A 24,928-nucleotide genomic window follows, 5' to 3' on the forward strand; every position below is an offset into this window, starting at 1 on the left:
ATTTTATTAGTTGTAGTTTATTTAAAAGTGTTTGATAAAATCTAGTTGAAAGTTGAAAGTTAAAAGTTGATATATGTAAAATAACAAATAAAGGATATGACACATTTTATTATTAGGTATTTATTTTTTTATAATACTTTAATTTTTTTTGGTGAAATTATTGAAATAAAATGTTATTATCAATTAATTAAAACATTCATTATGAAAATTAATTAGTAAATATTTTTAAAATTTTAAATAAACAAATTTCTTAAGTTCGTTATTTACAAATATTAATCTTGTGGAAATTAATAAATATTAATAGTGTATCAATATAACTGTACACAATTATGTCATGCTCTTAGTGTATAAATTAGTGATAATTATGTCTCCGAATAAACTTGTCAAGTAACATATTTCAATTAATATAAAGTTACATATAAAGTCATTTTACACAAGTAATTTGAAAATAAATTAAGAGTAAATAAATATTCAATAACATTTGAGAGCATGCGGGAAATTGAGTAATTTTTGAGCAAGTATGGTCAGATATATCATTTCATATATGTCATTCTCAATCAGCTGTGGAAAAAGCTGTTCATCTCTGCATTTTTTGTCTTTGAGGTTTTAGCTCAACAAATTCTTGCAAACATTCATTCACTAAACACTACAATTAGAGGGTTTGACTACTCAATCCTCCGTTTGTGCCTACATCAATTAAAAAAACCTAAAATATCATTTACCAAACACTCCCAAAATTTAAAAATTTTTTTTTTGGAGTCAAGTAAGAAATTTTTAACCTAAGTCAAAGATTGCCCAATTATATATAATATATTTTTAAAAATAATAATTATATTATTTAAATACATGGAAACATTTATGGATTGGTAATTGATATGGAGGAAGTAATTGGTATATGTGAATATATGATTAAATAATATAAATGATTAATGATATTTAGTTAAATGAATAGTGATCTGAATAAGGGAAGCATATGATTTAATAAGATAAATTCATTAGCTTTAAAAAAAAGAGAGAAATGCATTAATAGGTATAAGTGCATGACTAAATTATTACATTACATTAACAGGTATAAAAAATTTTGGGGTTTTAGTGGAAGGGAATTTTTATTTTATTTTTTATAAAAAATATTTCTTTTTCCTTTATTTTTTTAGGATTAATTTATCAATTATATAAATTAAAATGTTTCTTTAAGTCTTTTCTTTCCCGCTTCCATCTCTTCTACTAAACGCAAAGTTTTTTTTTCATGTTTTCTACCCTTCTACTAAACATAAATGTTTTTTTCTTCTTTTTATTAACTTGAGTAGAAACCAAAAACTTCAACAATAACGAAAAAATTCCAACAAATTAGATTTTGGTTTGGGATAGAGTATATATATTGGGTGGTGCCGCCTAACAGTGTCGGGAGATCACCAGTGCTACCTGACACATCGATGGTACCACTAATAAATTAATTTTTTTTTTTGGTTTCTCTTTTTTTCCCCTAGCAGCCATTTAAAAAAATAGTAGTTTTGCTTAACACACCGGCGGCACCTATTAATTTTTTTCTTCACAACATTTTTTTTTCTAACACAATTTCTTTTCTCACACTGGTGTCTCCTAACAGACCGGCGGCACCATTTTAAAAAAATATTTTTTTCTTTACAATATTTTTTAAACATTTTTTTTAAAGTGGTGCCACCTGACAAACCGGTGACACCATTAAAAAATATACTTTTTTGGTTTTTTCTCATTATTTATACTCGTATTTTCATTGATATTTGGATACACATATGTGAGTACCTCCTAACACTATGACGACACAAATCAGATATTGTAACAAACAACCCATTTACATAAATAATTTATCGTCAACTCAATTTCGTAATTAATTAATTTTTTTATATTGTTTTAATAAAAACAACCCTTTTTTTTTTCTAGATGATGAGAGTTTTTTTTTTAATCCTTTTTCTATAATAATTCTTCATTGGCTAAGTAAATACCCAATCAAGCAAAAGGTAGAAGAAGAAGAAGCGACGTGGGAAAAGACAAAAGAAAAAGGTTTTATTTTTAAAATATGTATATATATAACATATGGCAGCACTACATTGGTCTATATTATGACGTCGTTAGATTATTGTAACATTTTTGTGATTGTTCAGGGACCAAATATTTATTGTCCATAGGTACCGAATTAAAAACATTAATGAATGAAGTATACTACATATACCAAACTACATATCAACCCTAATCAATCTCATTTAACAGTAGTTCATAAGGATCAAACTTGTGAAGCAATCGGTTTGTAACAATAAATTTTATAGGAGTGGATAATAAATGAAAAAAGAAGGCTAAATTATTGAGATTGCAGTTGGTGGTTACAATTCGTGCTCCATATGCAGGTTTACTATGAATGAGTAAAGCTAGATGCAAGTTAAGGTGCAGGGAAGATTCATGATTTGTGCTAAATAAGTAAAGTAATAAATATTTAATGTTTAAAGAGATGGGTGAATATGGATGCAACAACTGGATAACCTAGTAATAAACAATATTAACAAACAGTTGCCAACAACGTGAGAGCATGTGCTTGGTAGGAAGATATTACAGTTATGAGTAGGAATATAAAAATGGTCCCTTTGGAGGTTGGTTTCCAATAGAAAACAGAGATGATGCATGGCCTGGTTTTTCAACTTTTTTCGTGTTATGAAAAGAAGACAAATACCATCTTAAAAGGCAAATCAGATTGGGGTCAATGACTCGAGATACCACGCAAGATGAACCAGAAGAAAAATATCCATTCAAATTATTGCTATCTGTGAAGTGTACCACAAAATAATTAATTCGGGCAAAGCGACACCTGAACCTCAACCTCCTCCTCCCATCCATTCTACTCCAAAAAGGGGGTTGGGTCCATTCCTGCTTCAACCAAACACACCTAGCTAACCTCACTCACCAACAATGATAGCAACAACAATGCCGACCAGCATAAATCAATTTATTAAAAGATTAAATATCAAAATATTTGTACTGAAATCTTTTAAATCAGATTACTAATTTTTTGAATGATTAGAATGCATTTTAAAAAAAAATTAAATCACTAATTTTTTAAAGGAATTAAAAGACTGAAACTAAATTATTAATTTCATGAAAAGAGTCAAAATAATAATAATTTTGTCATTATTCAAAAACATGGTTGCTCCTAGCAAAGTATATTATCAAACCGGGTCATCAAATTTACCAATTTCATCTCATGATATGTGCATATATGTATGTAAGTAGCTAAGTATAAATAGTGAGTACATATCCTTTATGATTTATTAATTAATCGTTTTATCTTTGATTATTAGTTCTTCCGCCATTTTAATAATTTCAGTAAACATTAATTAAAAATTCAGCAGGATATGAGAAAAAGGAAGTGAGGGCTGCGAACTGCTGGCTAATTGCTTTTAGTTTTTTTTTCTTTAAATATATACTTCATACCATTAAAGGTCACATATGCAAAGAAACAGGAAGCTTATAAGCTTCGAGCTTCGTTGTAGGCCCCGAAGGCTGTGAGAGATGAAGAAAACTGTTAAAATTAAATATCCATGCAAGTTGTAAGCTGAGTAATACTAGTCGGATGAACGAAGATGACAGCTCCACGTAGTGAGGCAGTTTTTTGCCCACTCAGGATGCAATGCTATGCAAGATTAAACCCTTGTTCATCAAAATTAAAATTTTATTATTTTATCAAAGGACCCCTGCATATTAATCCAAGTCAATTGATAATGTTTGGGCATCTATACTATGCTTTTTGTCTTTCTTACTTATATTTGCAACCAACCAATTTAAAGCAGTCAATAACACACATGATTTATTATTATTATGATATAGTAAAAGTTAAGAGAGGAAAAGAGCTAATTGCGGTGAGTTTCGTTTATTATATAGTTAGAATGATTATTGATGTAACTTTAGAAACAATGTTTTATTTATATGTGGGGTTCAGCAGTTATCATGAGCAAGACAAGCCATCAAAATAAAGTTGGAATTGACCCTAGATTAGAATTCCATTTATGACTTTAATACATATGAAGGTAAACCTACAAATTTGTTTCTAATTATATTTTAGTCATTTAAATTTAAAATGTTACGTTTTAGTCATTTACATATTATCGTTTTGTTATGAAGCGATCACTCTATACTGTTACCTCCCTAACAGCAGTCCTACGTGGTAGTCCAAATAGGTTTTAAATATCAACTTGGATGTTTAATTGCTTGGATGAAAATAGGTTGTTAATTAAATAAATTTAATTTGGACTACTACGTAGGACATCCAAGTTGACATTTAAAACCCTTTTGGACTGCCATGTAGAACCGCCGTTAGGGAAGTAACGGAGCTTAACAGTGAGTGTCTATTTCGTAATAACAAAACAATAACGTAAGTGACTAAAACGTAACATTTCAAATATAAGTGACTAAAATATAATTTGAGACAAATAAAAGTGACTATTTTTGTAATTTACCCTTATATATTCAAGTCATAAATGGAATTGTAATGTAGGGGTCAATTCCAACTTTATTTTGATGGCTTGTCTTGCTCATTCCCTGTTTCCATTATGATTTCTAATTTGTTGATCAACATAATTATTTCTACTTACATTTTTTATTTGTCTTTAATTTCTGAAATTATATATTTGATAAAATTTACAATAAACCAAATCATCTTTAATAAACATAAATAGAATCGATGAACAATTCAACCAACAACTCGTAAATTAACTCAGGAGTTTTATTTTTTTAATATATATTTTCTTTTATTTCGAAAAATCCAAATTGAATTATATAATTCAATGTGTTAAAATGCAAGCTCCTTTTGATGGGTTTCCTTTTTATAACACAAGAATTGCACCTTACCAATTATTAGTTTTGACCATCCTATTTTTCTCAAAATAAAAAAATGTTTTATAGTACTTTCTCAATTATTCTATTAGTTAATATTAATAATTAATTATTCTTTCAAAATTTTTGACATGGAAATTCAAATTTTATTGTTCGTAATTATTTATTTTAAATATTGTTATTAAGCCAAGTGTCACTCCACTAACACTTGGGGTTGTTTAAATATATTAGATAAAATATTAAATTTATACTATTATTTAAGGTGTTAATTGAATTGTTTCACGAGTCAACAAGGCACCAATTTAATTAAAGAAATTACGGAAATTTTCTTTCGTAATTAGAATAAGTTGTATTATTTAATACTACGTTAGTCTTTTTATTTTAACAAAAACCAATAAAAATATACATATAGTGGTATTTGAACTCATGCCAATTGAATTGATAAAATCGTAAATATCTTAAATTTATCACTCAACCAAAGCTAATAATGACAACAGGGCAGGGCAAGACGGGACAGGTTATTGCCCGCCCCAAACCCAACCTGAAACTTGACCAATCCACCCTGACCCCAACTCTTAAGAAAAAAATTCGCTTCGAATCCAAAATTTAATAGGAGACCAAATAAGATTGCAATTTTAATTGTTTTATTCCTTATATTGAAGCAAATAATATTATTTTTTTAGTAGTAGTAAACAACATTAAACGAAAACAATAAAACCAAACAATTCTATTGAGGAAATCAGTATTAGACTGTAAGATCTCTTGAAGCAAATAATATTGTTATTTTTAGTTTATATTTAAAATTTGATCTTTATTTATTTATATATTTATTTATTATCAAGAGTATTTTTGTAAATATCTCAGGACAAGGCAGGATGGATTTACCTCAAACTTGATCTTAACCTGACTATTTTATTTCTTTTGTAAGTTCACCCAACCTAGCCTGCCTGAATCTAATTTTTCAAAAAAATCCAATCCTGATAGATCGGGTTGGGTCACAACCTGTCATATTTGGGTTTTTTTTGTTATCCCTAACCAAAGCTTCATTTTGATATGTTATATACATTTTTATCTTAATATGCATAATTTATTATCTCCATTAGTTGTATATATTAACAATGTTGTGAATTGAGTTGGTGTTGCAAGTCAACTCAACACTTGATGACAATACAATGATAAACAATTGCAAACTTGTAGTGCATTTAGTATTGTTAATACGATGAATTTACGTGTTCAAATTTTATTTTACTCATAATTTAATATTTTATTTTATTTTAATATCATACATATTCCATGTGTTATTATGACTAATTAGTTTCGAACTATTTTTTTGTATATTATTTTTAACCGAACATATGTGTTCTAAATCTGTAATTTTTACATGCATACGTGTGTGATATGATTTCTAGTACTAAATAAAAGACTTTAAATTCTGCAATCATTCTATACTCAGTGTAAATTGCAAGCGTGTACTTAAATTTGGTTCATATTAGTTTTTGTACTTTTTGGAGTTTGAAATTTTAGTCTTGACTCAAAAAGTTAAGGTTAAATTTGCTATGTCAAAATTTTTTATTAGTCTCGTATTATATATAAGTTGTAAATTTAGTCCATTTTCTCTAATTGAGTAAAATTTATCCTTAAACTTTTTGAAATTTAAAATTTCAATCGTAGATCAAACTGTAACAATTAAATCCCTTAACTAAAATAACGTGATTTACATTGCATCATATATATATGTGGTAATATATTCCTAACATAAAATATTAGAAATAATCTCAGTTAAATCAAAGAATTTAATGATTATTATTTGTATTTAAATTAAAATTTAAAAAATTAAAAAATACAAAAAAAACTAAAATATGAAAACCAAATTCGTAATTTAACATAGTACTAGATTAATAATAGAATTTTATTTTAAATAAAAATATTTATCTTTTATATTTTTTATATTTTTACAATAAATTTAATGGCTTTTATTTTTAAAAATAACTTTTAATTTTGGAATTTTAAAAAATTTAATTAAATGTTGGCGTGTCATCCAAATAGCAACTCACGTGTATGCATCATGCGTTGCGAACCGAATAATTAAATGATTAAATAGAGCTCATTTGACCCACTTGAACAGTTGAACTGACCTAATTCATGAAACACATGGAAAAGTCCATTTACTTGAAGCATTGGTGGCCTAGTGAAACACTCCAGTAAAATTAGAATTATCATGGTGAATATTTGTATTCTTAAAGGATCATGTAAAGTGTTTAGATCCCTCAAGATTCTCAAACTTGTAGATATGCTTAATCTCAATTGTCGATATGATTTAAATTGTACCGTTTGATTTGGGAAGCTCAACTATAAATGAAGATCTTTCCTCTTTTCTTTCCTTTGTAATACTTAGTTGTAATCATTCAAAGTAATAGAAACACTTTGAGAGCATTTATTCAAACATTTTATTATAGTTTTTTTGTTCACTTTTTTTTCATTCGCTTAAAAGTTTACTTCTATTTTATTTCAATGCCTTAGAAAAATTCAATTGTAAATTTTTATCATTCTAGAGTTAAACTAATTTAAGTAGTTTTGAAATTAAGTTTCTACTTAAAGCCGCACTGTTTGTGAGACTTAAGTTTTAGACCCGTGATATATGTCATATAATAAAATTAAAAAATAATAATTTTATTATTTATTTTAAAGCGATTTGAAAAAAAAATAAAGGTTAAGAAAACGAAAAGTTAAATGGAAGTAGGAGGAACAATCATTATGGTATGGTAAATTTGTTTGATCAATTTTCCCAATTCTCCTTTTAACGGTTGCCTTTTTCTCCTTCTAGACATCATCATTTAATTCCGATAATTTGTCCTGCACGAAAAGAATAATTCATAATAAAACCAAGCATCTAATTATATATATAAAAAAGAAATTTGTCATAGAACGTGACAACCCCGCAATTTCTCTAACAAATGTATATCTTAAAGTCCTTATTACCCCTCTTTGATTAAATCTGAATTATCATATAAGCAAGGGCTGTCAAGTCAATTTAAAGCCGGTCAAAATCCCAAGTTCTAAGACCATCAAACCCTGCAAATCGAAGGCATCAAACCCACTAATTAAGAAAAAAAAAACCCACTAATAAAAAAGGGTTTTAAAAAGGCCTTCGTCTTTAGCTCGAACCCGCCATATCTGACAACAGAACACACAAAAAAAAAAGAGGGAGAATAGACAAAAGAAAATGGCCGGCCGACATTTGTAGAAATAGAACTAAAGGAGTGAAGCTTTGAAGAAAAATGGCGGAGCTAGGGCTTCAAGATCGAAACACAGTGAGATCAGGCTACAGAGCTGGAGCTGCGAGCCCTGACTCCGTTATATTTACTCTGGAATCGAACTTCAGCCTCTTCTCGTCGGCTTCCGCTAGTGTTGATCGTTGCTCTTTTGCTTCCGATGCTCATGACCGCGATTCCATCGCTTCCGAACTCTCTTTAGTAACTTCTCTAATCTTTCAACATTTTATTATCTAAATTTGTGAGTGCAGTAAGCAGAGCAAGCTGTAACTGCGTACATTATGATCGACCATTTTTTATAAACTTGCATGTTTTTTTTCCTTACCTGATTTAAGTTTTCTTTTTCAATTTTTTGAAAAGAGGAAAACAAAAATTGAAATTGAAATGTCAATGTTTTTTGCAGCATATGGCAGGACAAGAAAGTGGAGATCAGAATGAGAGTTTTGGTGGACCAGATCCAGATCCAGATCCAAACAAAGCTATAACAGTCCCCAAGCACATTCGTCTCTCCAGAAAAGGAGAAAAAGTGAAAGGTACTCGAGATTTCTTTCATAAGTAGCTTCTTTTGAAAAAAGTTAAAAAATCGAAATTGCACCGGAAAAGAAAACGAATAAGCCCAATTTTTTTTTTAAATTCACTCACTGTCCTTGTCCTTTTGTCTGCCTACCCCTCGCCTCTCCCTTTTTCCCTTTCGCGACAATACGCAGTAAAAACAGAAGAAAACGGTCCAGCTCATACAGAGGACGAAACTCAACTCAGAGATTCAGCAAGAAACTCGTTTTCCCTAGCTCTTAAAGGTGTCCTTTAGTTACTTTTTAAAGTTGTATTTTTTAGCTTACTATATTTCAAAAAGTAATAATTACGAATTCTGTACATAGAGTGTCAGGACAGGAAGACGAGATCTGACGCTTTGTTGAAGAATCCTGATAGGCGAAGACCAGCTTCATTAGATCTAAATAATATCTCTGGTTTGTCTCCACGGTTGGGGACTGTGAAGAAAAGCTCTGTTGTGACACGGAAATTGGGTGCATTTCCTAGTCCCGGGACACCCAATTATCATCATAATTCGAGTGTTGGGATGCAGAAGGGTTGGAGTTCAGAGCGTGTGCCATTGCACAGCAATGGTGGAAGGAGACAGGGGAATGCTTCTGGGTTGTTGGCTTTTAACAATGGAAGGACTTTACCTTCAAAATGGGAAGATGCTGAGAGGTGGATTTTTAGTCCTGTTTCTGGGGATGCCGGTTCAAAGCAATCTATTGTGCATCCGCAGAGAAGACCAAAATCAAAGAGTGGTCCCCTTGGTCCTCCTGGGATTGCTTACTATTCGTTGTACTCTCCTGCGTTGCAAATGTTCGATGGAGGGCATATGGGGAATTTCATGGCTGGTTCTCCTTTTTCAGCTGGTGTAATTGCAGCTGATGGTTTGGCAGTTCATTCTCGTAGCCATGGTGGAGGATTTGCTGTTCAGACTGAGCCTTGCATGGGCCGTTCTGTTAGCGTACATGGATGCTCTGAGGCAGCGAATCCACCATCGTCTCAAGGTACATTTCCATCTCTATTGTGCAAAATTCCTGGTTTAGTTGATAATATGAGCGTTGGCCTACTCCAGTTATCTCGATATTATGAGTGCCTTTTTAATTTTATGAGATCCATCACGGAAATTTCTTTCTTCATGTTTATTGTCTTGTCATCCAAATTGATAATATTAATATTAAGACTTTATATTTGATGCGTGGTCATAAACTGAAACTTGTCATTTAGTAAAAATTAAAGACCTTGTATTAAATCCTAAATTTTTTTCTTGAGTTATTACCAAGTGCATACCTCTCGATATGGGAACTGTTTAAACGTTAAAGAACGTGAAAGTCAAGGCTGGTGGACATGAACAGAGTAGGCCTTTATTTCTCTACATACGCTTAGATTTATGAAACTGATGCTTCTTTTTCTTAATATGATCCATGAAATATCAAAATGAACATTCACTAAATCTAACCTTGATGTCATATCAAGAGATAGGTTGTCATCATTATGGTAATTACTAAGACTATTGTACTCTGTAAGTCATCTTTCCAATTGTTTTCTCACCAAAGATGCAGAAGAAAACCTTGATGTCGTCAAGGATGCAGCCACTGATATTTCCCAAACGGTTTCAAGAAGAGACATGGCGACCCAAATGAGCCCACAGAGTAGCACCCACTCATCTCCCAAAGGAAGGCCTTCTTTCTCTCCCTCTTCCCCTTCAGCTCTACCTATCATGGAACTGCAGAGCATCCATGGCTCTAAATCAGTACTGAGAGATGTGCCAGTAGATGAAAGGGTGACCCTGACTAGGTGGTCGAAGAAGCATAGAGCTCGAAACACTGGGAAGAGCTCAGAAATTGTTGATGATTGGAGAAAGAAAGTTGTAGATACTTGTACATCAACATGGGATGTTACAGAGACAGGAAAGAGCATTTCCAAGTATGTCTACTTCACTACTACATTGCCTCTATTTATTTTTTTAAAGTACAGATCAACAACTTTGGGAGTGACAATATGCCTTAAGGACTGGAGTAAACATCCTCTGGGTTCATTTCTATAATCAAGCACTAAAAGATACCTTCAGTAGCATGCTAAAAGTTTCCAATCAGACATTTTGTTCTCTGTTCACTCCCAATCACATTCTTCCTTGAGTAACAGCTTTAAATGATTGCAGTATAAGGATTAATTTAGGAGATATTATCAGCCTCCTGTCAGATTGTGTTGGATTTGCCTTTTGTCTTTTCTGTAGATCTTGCCTAAGAAACTGCATCCAACTTATCACTTTAAACAAGTAAATCTTAGTCTGGTTAGGTGAAAGGTTTTTCTGAAGTCTTTCATGTCATCTTCAGATATCAGAAACTGATCAATATGAGAGGACATTGGAAGAAATTGAAAATCCTATAAAACAAGCATGGTAGATATTCAATATCAATTCGTTTCCTCCTCTTTTGCAGGATGAAAAGAGAAGAAGCCAAAATCACTGCCTGGGAAAATCTGCAGAAGGCTAAAGCCGAGGCAGCCATAAGGAAACTAGAGGTTTCTTTTCTCCTGAGTACTATTAACAACTGTAGTAATCTATTTAAGTCAATGATCAACCTTGATACAGAAAAAATAAAAATCCTCTCGCAGTATGATTTAATTATTTCTTTCCGTTTCTTATCTGTCTAGCTTGCTCATTTAGGTATTAAAGCAATCATGTAACATCTTGATGAACTGGAACTGAGTAGATAGTGTCACTTGTTCTTTTTCCGGCACAACTTTTGGTTTTGCTCTTAAATAGAATATACATGACAAAAACATAGACAAAGTGACAAACATGACCACTAAATATGATAATTTGTGGTGAAAATGCAACAGCTCTAGCATGACCAAAAACCTTATTTCTTCATCATTACTGACACAATGATATATTTCAGATGAAGCTGGAAAAGAAGAGATCGTCATCAATGGATAAGATAATGAATAAACTAAGATCAGCTCAGAAGAGAGCCCAAGATATGAGAAATTCGATGCTGGCCAACCAGGCCCATCAGGTTACAAAGACCTCGCATATGGCTATATCTTTCAGAAGAACCCGTCAGATGAGTTCATTGAGTGGTTGCTTCACCTGCCAAGCTTTCTAATGCATTTGCTTATCTATCTGTTACTGGTTGAATCAGGCCTGAAATGCAGGGTAATTTCTGCTTGGAATAGTGATTACTGATTTGTTTTCTTCTTTTTTCATTTGTTTCTTTCTCCCTTTTCGTGTTTGTGTGCGTGTGTGAAGTATAAACATTTATTCACCCTAAGTTTAGACAGTGATAACATATGAAATATCATTACTGAAACAACTGAAATGTCATGAATTAACCGTATGTATGTATTGGATTGATGAGTTCATTGATGTGGAGAGTACTCCAGATTCTATAACAAGTCCCAACTGCAGATCTTGGTAAACATATTAGCTATTCGTGTTGTTTAAACGGGCAGCTTAGCACTTCATGTAAATAGACTGCTTCAAGTTTTGATTATATGGCATCTTGTTCAATAACAAGACACAAGATTACTTGCTTGTTTGACATTTAATTTTTAGTGAATGTAGAAAATGGAAGTGTGTCCACTTAGCAATCAAAAGTTTTACTTATTATATCGGTAGTAGAGTTTTATACTTACATGGTTTCATCTTATCTCTTACCAGTTTGAAGAACAGAGACCACTGGAGACGATGAATATTGCACAGGAAGCAATTGTTACGTGGACATGAAAATGGTGTCGCCATAGTTTTGATTGAATGAAGCACTGCTACCTCCATAAAAATTCCTACGAGTGCAAGACTCCAATTGCCATGCCCCGAGACTTCCCACGGTTTCCTGAATGTTTTGAGTAATAAAATCCTGTATGCATGTATGTATGTAAATCGACCTTTCAAGTTTACATATTTTTTCCGTGACAGCTTGCCATGGAAATGGAAATATCATTCATATCTTTTAAGTTTTACCCAATTATCTCAAGTAATAGTACCGACGATAGATCAGATAGATGCAAAAGCATTGCAACTTTGTCATTAGAATATCTATCGCTGAGCGGAGATGGATTCTTTTGAGAGAAATTTTCAAATAACTGTTCGTCTAGAGTTAATGGATCTCACAATAGATTGATATTGTTTCTCAACTCAATCGAGAATCCGAGTGCTTGACCTTACTTGAGGCAACGGTTCATCTGTGGCACGAGTTTTTTACACAAATAGGGTGAAAAAAAAATCTACTGAAATAGGGTGTTAGAAAAAGTATTTACCAAAATGGGTTACTTTTTTCATTGAAACTAATAGGCGCGAATGAATAAAAAAATTTTAATAATTTTTTTTTATTTTTTTAATAATTTTTTTAAAAAAATACGGGTCAAAATACGGTGAACGGGTCGGGTCGGGTGGCGCCTATCAGGTAGGCGCTAATGAAGGTGTCTCATAGAAAGGCACCAATGGTGGCCTTTTGCCCACCGCTGCACGGCTGCACCAATAGCGTGTCTTGTCCCTTCAATTTTGTTTTTTTTTTTGCCTATAAATAAGGTCCCAAAACATGCAATGGGCACGGTGGAGAAAAAAAAAGAGAGAAAGGAGAAGAAGAGGAGGAGAAGGAGAAGGAGAAGAAGAGAAAAAGAAAAAGAAATAAAAAAAAGAAGGTAATGTATTATTTTAGTAAAAAAATTGTTTATAATTTAAAAAGTTTATAGTTTGTGAATTTTTTAGAAGATATTGTGATTTTTTTTGTTATTAATTATAAATTATCTATATTTAGTGTTTATAGTTTGGATTAGAATTTTGTATGAATATTCTAATTTTTTTTGTATGAATATTGTATTTTTTTTATGAATATTGTAATTATTTTATAATTAAATTTGTATTTATAGTTTTGGATTAGTATTTTGTATGAATGTTGTAATTTTTTGTATGAATATTGTAATATTGTAATTTTGTATGAATATTGTAATGTCGGGATATATTATAATATTGTAATTTTTTGTATGAATATTGTAATTATTTTATAATTAATTTGTTAGTAATTTATATAAATTATTGTGTGTGTAATTATTTAAAATTTAATTTATTAGTAATTTAGGATTAAGCTATAAGTTGTTGTGTTTAGTTTAGTATTTGGTGAGTTTAACATATAAAGTTTATAAAAAAATTAAAAGTCATTATATTAAAAGTTTAATTATAAAAAATTAAAATTTATTTTATTAAAAGTTTAATTATAACTGACTTTTTTAATCATATAGTTATTGTTAACTCATTTAATTTTTATATAATGTAACTTTTATATAATTAAATTTTATTTGATTTTGTATTTATTTAACAGTAATTATTGATTTTTTGAAACAATTTAACTGAATTCATTTTTTTGATTGCAGATTTGCAGGAAATGAGTTCTCTAATTAATAATAATAATCACATATAAAGTACTACTAATGAGATGGTAATAGAATTTTTATTTGATATTCATGTTATTTGTTGAATTAAATTATATTGTATTAACTATTTTGTTAATTTAATAATGTCAGAGTCCGTATCGCGTATTGAGGGGCCGTGTCAATAGTGTAGGGTTTCAGCTAGATGAACGCCTAATACCATACTTAGAGTTAGCCGGGTTCGGATCAACGACATTGATTCGGACTTTTGATCTGCGATACGACTTGATTTCCGCTTTAGTCGAGCGATGGCGTCCGAAGACCCACACATTTCATTTGCCGTGCGGAGAGTGTACCGTCACTCTAGAGGATGTTGCAGTACAGCTCGGGCTTCCCATAGACGGGAATGTGGTCACGGGCGTAAGTTCAATCTCTAGGCCGGCTACCTTTTGCAATGAATTACTTGGACGCTCGCCAAGTCAGGGGAAATTTACCAGTTTGAGATTTTCATGGCTAAAGGCCAATTTTGAGCATTTGCCAAGTACTGCTAATGAATGTAAGGTGATGCAGGCTGTTCGAGCTTACATTCTGCACCTTATAGGGGGTGTACTCATGCCGGATGCAAACGACAGTAAGGTCCACTTGATGTACTTACCCCTATTATCCAACTTGCATAACACTTGTTCATACAGTTGGGGGTCCGAAGTTTTAGCCATGCTGTATCGCGAACTTTGTCGGATAACCTGACAGTTTCAAAATGTAAACAAATTACATAAAAATTATTTTTTATTCAGAAGCTAACAAAATTAATAACCTGACAAAATAACTTTCAAATAATAAAATTACTAATAAGACTCTACATTCTATTTAAAAAGAAATAAACCAAAATACTTTATTTTTTTCTTCTTTTCCTTCCTTCTTTTATTCTGCTTCCTTCCTTCTTATTTCTTCTGTTTCTCTAGTAAAATTTATGTCTGTGTTGGGGGTATTTATAGGGAAAAATCAAAGCATTGGCCCCTCTCAGTATGACACCAATAATGGCGCCTCCCAGATAGGCACCACCATTGGCGCCTCTGAGATAGGCGCCAATACTATATATTATACGGGTTATATACTGACCCGAAAAAATATTTAATTATATTTTATTAAAAAAAATTATTATTTTTTATTCATTGGCGCCTATCTAATAGGCTCTAATGAAAAAGTAACCCATTTTGGTAAATACTTTTTCTGACACCATATTTCAGTAGATTTTTTTTTTCACCCTATTTGTGTAAAAAACCCTCTGTGGCACATATGGACTATCTTGACGAAGCATTCTCGTTTTGATAAACCTGCCATCTCTTCTGATAGCATTAGGCAATCAATTTTTTTACAAAATCGGAAAACAAAACCTCGAAAGAGAACTATACTAACCCGTTGAAAGTTTCATCCCAAGAGATCCCCTCAACGTCTCTGCATAGAGTGTTGGTTGGTGAAACAAATCCAGTTATTCAGATATGCCAATGACGAGGTATATGTCACTGAATCATCTTTGCCTTTAAGTTCGTGTTTATGTATTGGGTCTTGAAGTTGAGGATCCCATTTGGGTAGGTTGCTATAATCTTGTGCAGTAATGAACCGGTCAACTTAAACCTAGCTTTACTGATTTTGGGCCAGAGGCCTAGTTCACATAATGGAAGTTGGGAGCCCAACAAAATATAAAATCATAAATGGGCCTGGAATTTGTTTATCAGTTTGTCAGGAAAAAAGAGATAACAGCATGTTTTACCCCTATAATTTAGCGAAATTGTCACTGTGGTACCTACACATTTTACTGTTGTGACACGTTGGCCAATCTTTCACATTTCAACCTCGACATTTACCATCACAATCGAATCACCACCATCTTATCTTCTACCTTCGTCCCCTCCCATCGACACCATAACCAAACCAAACCCAACCATGATCTACACCCACAAACAGTTGCAACAAACAACACCAGAAAAGAAATGTTATCCTTTTTATAGTTTTATCAGTAAATCAGATAATATACAAAACAAATATATTTTTAATGAGGTGATATCTGACTAATCTGTCAAAGATAAACACTTTCTTCTAATTTCTCATAATCATAATTATTAAATATTAAAAAAACTAAAATGTAAAGGGGAAAAATGGTCCTTTCATTCAAGTTAAATACAGTGGATGGTATCCACCGAAAAGGATGTATAATCTTTGGACCACCGATATTTATTATCGTAGAGTCCATAAATAAGAAGAACAAGGTGATCCAATATAGTTGGCACACGTTTTTTTTTGGGGGTCGGTCCTAGAACTTTTACAGTGACAAACCCATAGCACCCTTCCATCGACATATCTCTCTCTCAAAGCATTCTGCTTTCACATTTCTGGAAAACAACAGAATGGGGACAAACTTTTCCAAGATCCTGCAAGAAATACATCCCACCCCTCAAAAAAGGACAAACTGGAAAAAAGAACATTGTCCCAAGAGATTATATTTGTGTCCTTATCCCAGAGGGACCCCGTTTTTCCTCACTAAAATCTAATCCGACCAACCAACCAACATATTTTAATGTTTTGTTTTCAGTAACACAACCGTCGATTTTCTCTTTTCAGTTGGTGCGTATTTCACTTTGCCATCACGAAAGAAATTCATTTATATCTCCTTGGGCTTATTTTCTTTATTTTTGGGTGTCATTTTCTCTCAAAGATTATAGATTATTATGTTCACGTTTTCCTGTCTGGTGTAAGAATTAAGTTAAGACAAAGACGAAACTAGTAATTTTGCATCAAGTTTAGCAACATTAGTTTTGGTCATAACTCATAACCAGAAAGTCCATGATAAAATGTCTGTACTTGGAGGGCCATATTCCATAGATAAGCAGCCAATTACAATTTTTCAAACGTTTTTGAGCCTCCAGAGATCAAACTCAAACCTAATGCGGTAGGAATCTCTTGTCACTGTACCAAAAAAGAAAGAAAGGGTTTTTCCGGAGCTTTTTACTCTGTGTCACATACAATATGCCCATTTCCGACACATAATCATTCATAGTATTTGCCTCCCTAAGTTATGTGCAGCTCAAATGATAGCCCACTGATTTGGACTTTCAATGTCATAGGCATTGTAACATGGTCAAATCTAGTCAATTTGAACTATTATACTATATACTATAGTAAATGAAATTAAAATTAGGTTCACTTGGTGTATATAAGATGTTATGATTAGAATTCGAATCTCAAACGCTTACAACTTTTCTCACTTAAATATATAAATGTTTTATAATATTAAAAGCATGTCTTGAAAAATAAATTGGATTGGGGGGTTATGCCTGAAATAGAGAGGACAAGGGGGGCTCCCCTTTGCTGAAACCCAGTAATCCCACTATGTGCTAATGTTGGAGTTATAGTGGGATATCTCACATGGGTTTTCTGATAATATCTTTCACCATTTCCTATTATTATGTCTGCCCTCCCTTGCTTTTAAATATTTTTCTCCTTGCTTCAATTGTGGATTTTGGGTAAGGAGGAATAAATGGCTTTCGGGATGACATGCATTTCCTCCATTTTAATATATATATATATTTACAACATAAAATATCATTTTACTCGGCACTCGGATCATTTAAAAAATGCAGATGAAAATTTAGATGCTTTAAGACCCACAATTGATTTGTGAATACATAAATAACATAAAAAGAAAAATATTGAGCCAAAAGAGATCAATCAACAAATTAAATATATTTTTCTTATGTATTATTTGTGTTTGAATATCTATTAAATAAATAAAATAATCAACTTTAAATATAATAATAAAAAAATTCCGTGTGTTGATTTGATAGTTAAGCTGTTCACCGCTTCAAATATAATATGGGTTTGAGTCGCACTAATTGTATTGCCGCTAGAACTTTGTCCTCTTCTTATAATTTATAAAAAATGATAATTTAAAAGATATTAAAAAAATCTTCAATCAATCAAAACAACATCAAAGGGGATACGGGTCAGGAACCCATGGCCATCGTGCTTACTACCAAGGCTTGAAAATCTCCTCTAGATTCAATGGATTCATACTTCAAAGTTCAAATCAAGTATTTATTCTTGAACCCCCTACAGAGAAGATAAAGGAAAATCCACACAAACAACTTAAATAGAAGGCTAAAGCGATATAAGCCCCTAAATTTTGGTGAAAAATGAATTAAGCTCATTTACAAAAAAATTTATTTAATTAAGTCTTCAAATTCTCAAATTACATCAATTAAGATATTTGATCAATGTTTTCTGTTTTTGACCATTATATCACTAATGTGGCTATTAACGGCACTGATGTGGTGGTCCAGCCAGCTACCACGTCAATAAAAAAATAAAAAAAAACTATTTATGTTTGGAATGAACCTGGATAATTGTCTAGTTTCGAACTTGGTTTAAGTCCAAAATGAATTGGGACATACAAATTTCAATTTCAAACTAAATTCGGATATCTGTCGAAATTTATTCTTGATAAATTTTTTAAATTATATAAAATTTTAAATATTAAAAAATATATTTTTAAATATGAGATGCATGTCAATGTTCTGATTCTAATGATACTTTTAGGCTATATAAAAAATAAAAAAAATATAATTTAGAAAATAAATAAATACAATTTTATTAATCAAACTAAAATAGTACTGAACATATACCAATTAAAAAAAATGTGTATCATCTATTTTGTTACATGTGTAATCTAAAAGGTATAAGGTATATCAATTATTTTATTACAAGTATGATTAATAAAATTAATATATATTTATTTTATGGGTTAATATTTGGTACACTAATAGTACATTTTTTTATTTCACAAGCAACCTTAAAAAAATTTCTGTGTCTTTTCTTTTAAATATTTATTTATTTTTAATATTATACTATATCTTGTCAGCCCCGTAATCTTACTTGTGAAGTATAAAAACTCCAAACATTATTCATAGAATAAATAATAATCAAAATGATCTATCAAACGATTTATTTATGAAAAGAAATGAGGAAAATGCTTATATTTGTGTGCAATTCTTTGATTTACCGTCTTAATCAAATTTGTTGATTAGGCAGAAAAGGGTTTGTGAGCGTAGATATGGGTCAGTGGTCCAAAATTCCAAATAATGTTGTATTATATGCATGAAGATGAAGCCCAATCCACGACAAAATTGACATCCATCCTTTTTGTTTGATGCTTACCAATGGCTCACATCCAGAAAATGACATTTTAGTTCCTTTGAACCTTCCCCACTTCTTCAATTGGAAAACCTCTTTTTTATTCACTTGAAAATGATATGTCTGTACCCACCAAATAGAAATGAGTTTTGTTTTCTAATTTTATTCTAAATTGTCACAATCTAAAACTTTCCATTCCTCATCATATTTATAAATAATTTTAAAATAACAATTTTAAACCTCGATGATACAATGAAGGCCAATGACTGTCTACGTTTTGCACTGACGGGAGCAATTCACTGAGCACTAACGGGAGAATAGCAAGGATATCAAATTCTATGAAGAATTTCTGCAATAATTCTTTATAGAACAATCTAAGAATATAAAAGATGGCGAGAGAAATAGAAAGAAACTTTGTTTCTATGTTTTTAGGTGTGTCACGTAAATAAAAGTTCACTCATATTTATAAGAAGTCTGGTGTCTCTTTATAGGGACATAACCATCCAAATAGATAGCCATAACTTTAGCAATAAACATAATTGTTCAATAGATATTTAATTGAATAATTATGATTATTTGTTAATAATCAAGTGACATAACTTTTGAATTTAACAGACATAACTCATCACTATAAATAATGACAATTTTTGGTTAATAACCAAGTGACATAACTTTTCGTTATTTATAACTTTTCATTTGCAACTATTGAACTACCATATATATTTTGAAAATGTTCCAACAATCTCCCCCCATTTTTGAAATACTCTAGATTTTGATAATCTTAGAAATCAATTGCATAAAAAAATGTGTCTTACGGTAGAATGTTCACTTAGTGAAAACATTTTAAAATTAATCGATGGTAGACTATCCTTTGAACCAAATATCCCATTTGATTAACCAAACTATCTCACACAATGATTTTAACACCAGTCAATGCACAATATCCAGGGACACTATTATGGCCATGTGTCTGTAATATCTTTTCATGAGTGCTGTTATAGTCAAGCCTTTGAGCTCCTAGAAGCGGCCACACTTCCACTCACATAGGTAGATCTCATCGAGAGTGTTTCCGTAATTATAACACTCTAACATATTTATGTTATGCATCTATGCATCTATTAAAAGTATAATTCTCATCATTCCCCTTATCATTACGGGTATCTAACACTTTTTTACCTTGAGATGATATATTATATATTATTTTATAATATTGGTTATGTACTTTGTCTCATTTAACTTAAAACTTGACGTTATTGTAACAACTTATATTTCAGTGGTGCTGGAAACAGTGGTTTCAAAACTCTATTTTCTGATGATCAAGCCTGTAAATATTATTATTTAATAGTTACGAGTATATTATAGTATTATATTGAATTGATACTTAACTAAAGTATAAGGATTAAATTGTAAAAATGATAAAAGTTAATCAATATAGATTTTTAATTGCTAAAAGAGCTAAAGAATATTATAATAAGGGTCAAAGTGGGAATTAGACCATATTAAACTATAGTTGACGGTTGGTGCTTAGATTTGGGTGATGTACTTGTTGAAATTTTAATTAAAATACTATTAAATATTAAAATGATAATAATAAACAAAAGAAAAAGTCTATCATCATCATCTTTCTTTCACCAACATCCACCCAATTTTCACCATTGAAGAAGAAATAAAAGCTCCAAATACTTGAAATATTCGGACATTGCATGCAAATCCAAATCAAGTCCTTTTTATTTATTTATTTATGGATTTTATGTTTTTATCATCATTGAAATTTGGTTTAGTTAATCGTGTGTTAATTTTTAAAAGGAGCGTTATAAAAGTTGAATGTCAAAGTCCTCTGTATTGACAGGAAATTTTCAGTTTCTGAAGTAAGCAATCGTGAAAGAAGGTGGGTATGAGACGTTGAAAACAGGGTTGTATAAATTTCGATTGAAGTGTGAAAACAAAACGGGGGCTGTCGGCACGTAACGCATGATACTTTGACGTATAATACCCATTTCCAACAAACAAACAGAGAGAAGATAATTAAAATAATGTAGGATATATTAGGAATAATATTTCACCTGCATCATGTATTTGATTGTAGAAGTGAGTTGCTTTCGGATTGAGAAGTGAGAGAGGTGAGTTGACGAAGGTGGCGTGGAATTAATGGAGCATCATCACGTGAACAGCTGTTGAAGGAAAACGACGTTATCGAATTGCCACATTGCTATTCTACAATTCCCTCCACCGCTTTGTCAGTCTTCACGTGAATTTCCCCATGCATCTCTCTCTCTCTCCGAAAATGACATGGAAAATCATCAAAACACAGGACTCAAATCACCTTAATTCGCACCCAATATGGTTCCACCTTTGACGGGTTAATATTAATTTCAACATGCATTAATTACTGTTTAACTACTACTTGGATTCGGTAGTTTTAGCCCTCCTTTGTTTGCTGGAGAGAATCGATGGTCATGATAAAACAGCTCGCCATTTGGACATATTCTTTTCTACAAATTTATATTATGAGACAGAGACAGAGACAGAGAGATGATCTTGAATGGAAAAATATGGAGTACTATTGATCTAATATGAAGTTTTGATTAATTCTCTGAACATTTGGGAAATATCTATTCAGGGATTTGAACCTGAAATATATATAGCAATACAACATGGCTAAAACATGAAGACACTACTAACAGTCATCCATGATCATGATTATCAATTCGTTTTGCCTTTTGTTTTTTATTTTATACATCCAAATAAGTCTAACATTTGCTAGCCAAAAAAGGAAAAAAAAAAGAAAAGAAAAGGTTTTTGCTAAAGATACTTGTTTTTATTAAGCTAACTTAGCCAAGCATCTCCAAATTCCTGAAGGTTTTGAGTAGGTTGATATGGTTTTCCCATTGGATGAAAACTCCCATTAGACATTGCAACAGGGAACCCTAACCCAGCAGGCCTACTAGTGGCAACTCTCTCCAGTGACTGCACCTGAGTCTTCAAAAACTTGACATAGTGAATTGCCTCATCTAACATGGATGCAGTGTCCATTTTGGTTCCTCCGGGAACAAGCCTTTGAAGTATCCTAATTCTCTCACTTATCCTCTCCCTTCGGTGCCGTGCCGCCACACTTTGAGGGTCCTTTGATATCTTCACGTTTCTTCTCTTTGGTGGCTTCACTGACTCAGGGTCTATATGAATCGGTTGCATAGCGGCTATTCGGAAGATCATCTCCCTCATTGCGGCCATTGAATTCGTCTTTTGGGAAGAGGTGGAAGAAGCATTTGAACCGGATGATAATGCTAATAATTCCCCTGCACTTGCACTGTCTGGGGTAAACGAGAAACTTGGTTCTTGAACCGGGGTTGAACCATTGAATGAAATAGTGGTCGTTGGCAGGTTTGTAAATGGGCCGGGTGAACCAACCTGTGGGTTTTCAACAAAATGCGGCATGCTATTGCCATTGATGCTATAATTGCTAGTATTGGAACTATTGGTAGCGTGATCAGCAAGCTCAGCGTGAGGAAATTCAACGACGTCGTTGTAGTCCCCGTAGAATTCAGGGAGCTTTCCCATCTGCATCATCATCATCCTCGTCTTCATTTCATCTCCTGTTGCAGACTTTAACTGGCCAATTTCCATGGGACTGGGAGAATGTCTGATAAACAGAGTGATGGGGAAGATAAAAAGAGAAGTGTATATCAGAATTTGCAGTGAAGGGATAAGAAAATAGGAGCTAGCTACAGCTTATTATTACAAAGGCAGGGAGAGAAGAAAGGAAAAGGAAAAATAAAATAAAAGAGTAATATATTTGTAACAGGCCATATCAACCTATAGTGGGAATAGATGACTATATATAGCATAAGTGGTTGAATATTATAATATAATATTTCCCCAAAATTGATATTTTCTTTTCCTTTTTTTTTTTAAAGAGTTTTCACAAGGTTGTTAAGGTTTTGTTTGTTTCCTTTTAATTTTGGAACAATAGGATTGCATGCTTTAAAGAGTTGGAGGAGATGGACAAATATTTCTATTTATGAGGATAGCAACATACAATACATCATTGAAGCATTCTTTAATTGACATATTTTATCTGGACAATTTAAAATTATTTGTTGTCATTTTCATGGAGATGGGTGTGGATTCAATGCCAAAATCTGGATGTAATCAATAGGATGAGTAATATTTACTTTATTTGTTTTAAAGAAATTCTTCTCTTCTGTTTTGTTGTTTGATTTATAAACATATATTGTATGAAGCATTGGGAGATTAAATTAAAAAAGAAATTGTGAAAATGAGTAATACAGCCCTAGGGGGAATCTGAAGTAGTGGACTTTGTAAAGGTAAGAATTTTAAAGGACTCCTTTTTCCCTATAAATACATAAATTGTTTTAAAGTGATGTAAATATAATGGGACAGCTGTAACGTGAAATAGAATTATATATCCTGAGGCAGAGACAGTGCAAGGTAAACCCATTTTCACTCTGCTCCCCTTCCGCCCTCCGTTTCCAAAAGGCCAATGCTTTAGAGCTTTCCTTGATTCTCTTCTCTAGGGATATAGTAGATTCTCCAATATTGAAATCGAGAAAATCGTTAAAGAATTCTCCTACTCAAAGCTGAGTTAGATTCACTTGTGACTTGTGAGTCCCCTCTAACTACTTCAAGACTATTTCCCATCTTAATTTAGTACTAATTCTTTTCTAAACATGGAAACACAACTTAACATGCCATGCTAATTAAATTAATACACATTAATTAATAATATCATTGAAAAAAATAATCACCAATGACAAGATTAAAATTTCTTTGCACACCATAAAATTAATATAATTATCCTATTATCTATGGGTTTGAGTGCGTTAACGTGCATTATTTTTCGATTTATGAGTTGGGGAGGGATTATAAATACTTCTGTTTTGTTTAGTATTGCTTCTCAAAAGTATTTCTCAACCTGAAGTAAAAACAGTTTTTTTTAACTTTTACTTTTGGCAAAAGTGCTTTTAAGAATAAATAACAATTTTAACCCTACCTTATAATGTATTTTATATAATATTTATATGGTACATGTAATTATTTCTTATTAAAATTTATTTTATATATAATATTATATATTTAAATTTTTATTAATCATATTTTATTATTTAAAATATAGTTTATATATTTGAATTAAATTTTATGAATAATTAATATTAATTGCTTAAAAAAATTTAAAATTTAAATTTCATATGTTAAAATATTAACAAAAAAATTATAATAAATTGTCTTTTATATTCTTAATAAGATATTATGATATTAACTAATTTGAACATTATTTAAATACATATTTATTATTTATAACACAAGGTCTAAAATAGACATTTTATTTATTAAAAGTACTTTTTGACAGTAATACTAAACATTTAAATCATAAACTAAACTTTTCGAAATCACATTTTCCTAGCACTTTTTAAAAACACTTCTCAAACACGATACTAAACTGACCCTTGTAAAAAATAATAAATATGATTAAAACCTATAATAAAATTATTTAAGAAAAAACCTTAAAATATAATTCAGATTTGATAAAATTATAAAACACATTATTTTTAAAAGAAAAATAAAGTCTAGTAATAGGTACACCGTTGATGGTACTTAAAACCGAGAATTGCCTTTAAAAAACCAAACACTCTACTTTTTAGGGCAAGAGATATTTTTTTGTTTAGAACAATAAAAAAATATTTGTCGCA

At 31.4% G+C, this 24,928-nt stretch overlaps 2 protein-coding genes across 5 annotated transcripts; one reads left to right on the top strand and one right to left on the bottom strand.

Moving 5' to 3' along the window:
- Window positions 1-7,786: 7,786 nt before the first annotated feature.
- LOC107905579 (uncharacterized) lies at window positions 7,787-12,626 on the top strand. Of its 4 annotated transcripts, none has more exons than XM_016832266.2 (8): window positions 7,787-8,330; window positions 8,533-8,662; window positions 8,837-8,926; window positions 9,008-9,670; window positions 10,220-10,589; window positions 11,105-11,186; window positions 11,567-11,823; window positions 12,328-12,626. In XM_016832266.2, the coding sequence occupies exons 1-7, from the start codon at window positions 8,136-8,138 to the stop codon at window positions 11,771-11,773; spliced, it is 1,737 nt and encodes a 578-aa protein (XP_016687755.1). In that variant the 5' UTR covers window positions 7,787-8,135; the 3' UTR covers window positions 11,774-11,823; window positions 12,328-12,626. The 4 variants fall into 4 exon arrangements, with proteins under 4 accessions (XP_016687755.1, XP_016687756.1, XP_040950083.1 ...); XM_016832267.2 differs by having other exon boundaries at window positions 7,950-8,330; window positions 10,226-10,589; XM_041094149.1 differs by lacking the exon at window positions 8,837-8,926 and having other exon boundaries at window positions 7,951-8,330; window positions 10,226-10,589.
- Window positions 12,627-21,780: 9,154 nt separating this feature from the next.
- On the bottom strand, window positions 21,781-23,025 carry LOC107958131 (transcription factor HEC2). Its single transcript, XM_016893808.2, has one exon. It carries the CDS (start codon window positions 22,842-22,844, stop codon window positions 22,047-22,049), a length of 798 nt encoding a protein of 265 aa, XP_016749297.2. The 5' UTR covers window positions 22,845-23,025; the 3' UTR covers window positions 21,781-22,046.
- Between the last annotated feature and the right edge of the window lie 1,903 nt (window positions 23,026-24,928).

Source organism: Gossypium hirsutum, chromosome D05, assembly GCF_007990345.1.
Source record: "Gossypium hirsutum isolate 1008001.06 chromosome D05, Gossypium_hirsutum_v2.1, whole genome shotgun sequence".
NCBI classification, from domain to species: Eukaryota; Viridiplantae; Streptophyta; class Magnoliopsida; order Malvales; family Malvaceae; genus Gossypium; species Gossypium hirsutum.

What these genes read in the sequence shown, in the direction of transcription:
- LOC107905579 (XM_016832266.2), top strand. Translation starts at nt 8,136, where the DNA reads ATGGCGGAGCTAGGGCTTCAAGATCGAAACACAGTGAGATCAGGCTAC. An exon ending in TCGCTTCCGAACTCTCTTTA is followed by an intron (nt 8,331 to 8,532) that starts GTAACTTCTCTA and finishes TGTTTTTTGCAG; the next exon opens with CATATGGCAGGACAAGAAAG. An exon ending in AAAAGGAGAAAAAGTGAAAG is followed by an intron (nt 8,663 to 8,836) that starts GTACTCGAGATT and finishes GACAATACGCAG; the next exon opens with TAAAAACAGAAGAAAACGGT.
- LOC107958131 (XM_016893808.2), bottom strand. Translation starts at nt 22,844, where the DNA reads ATGGAAATTGGCCAGTTAAAGTCTGCAACAGGAGATGAAATGAAGACG.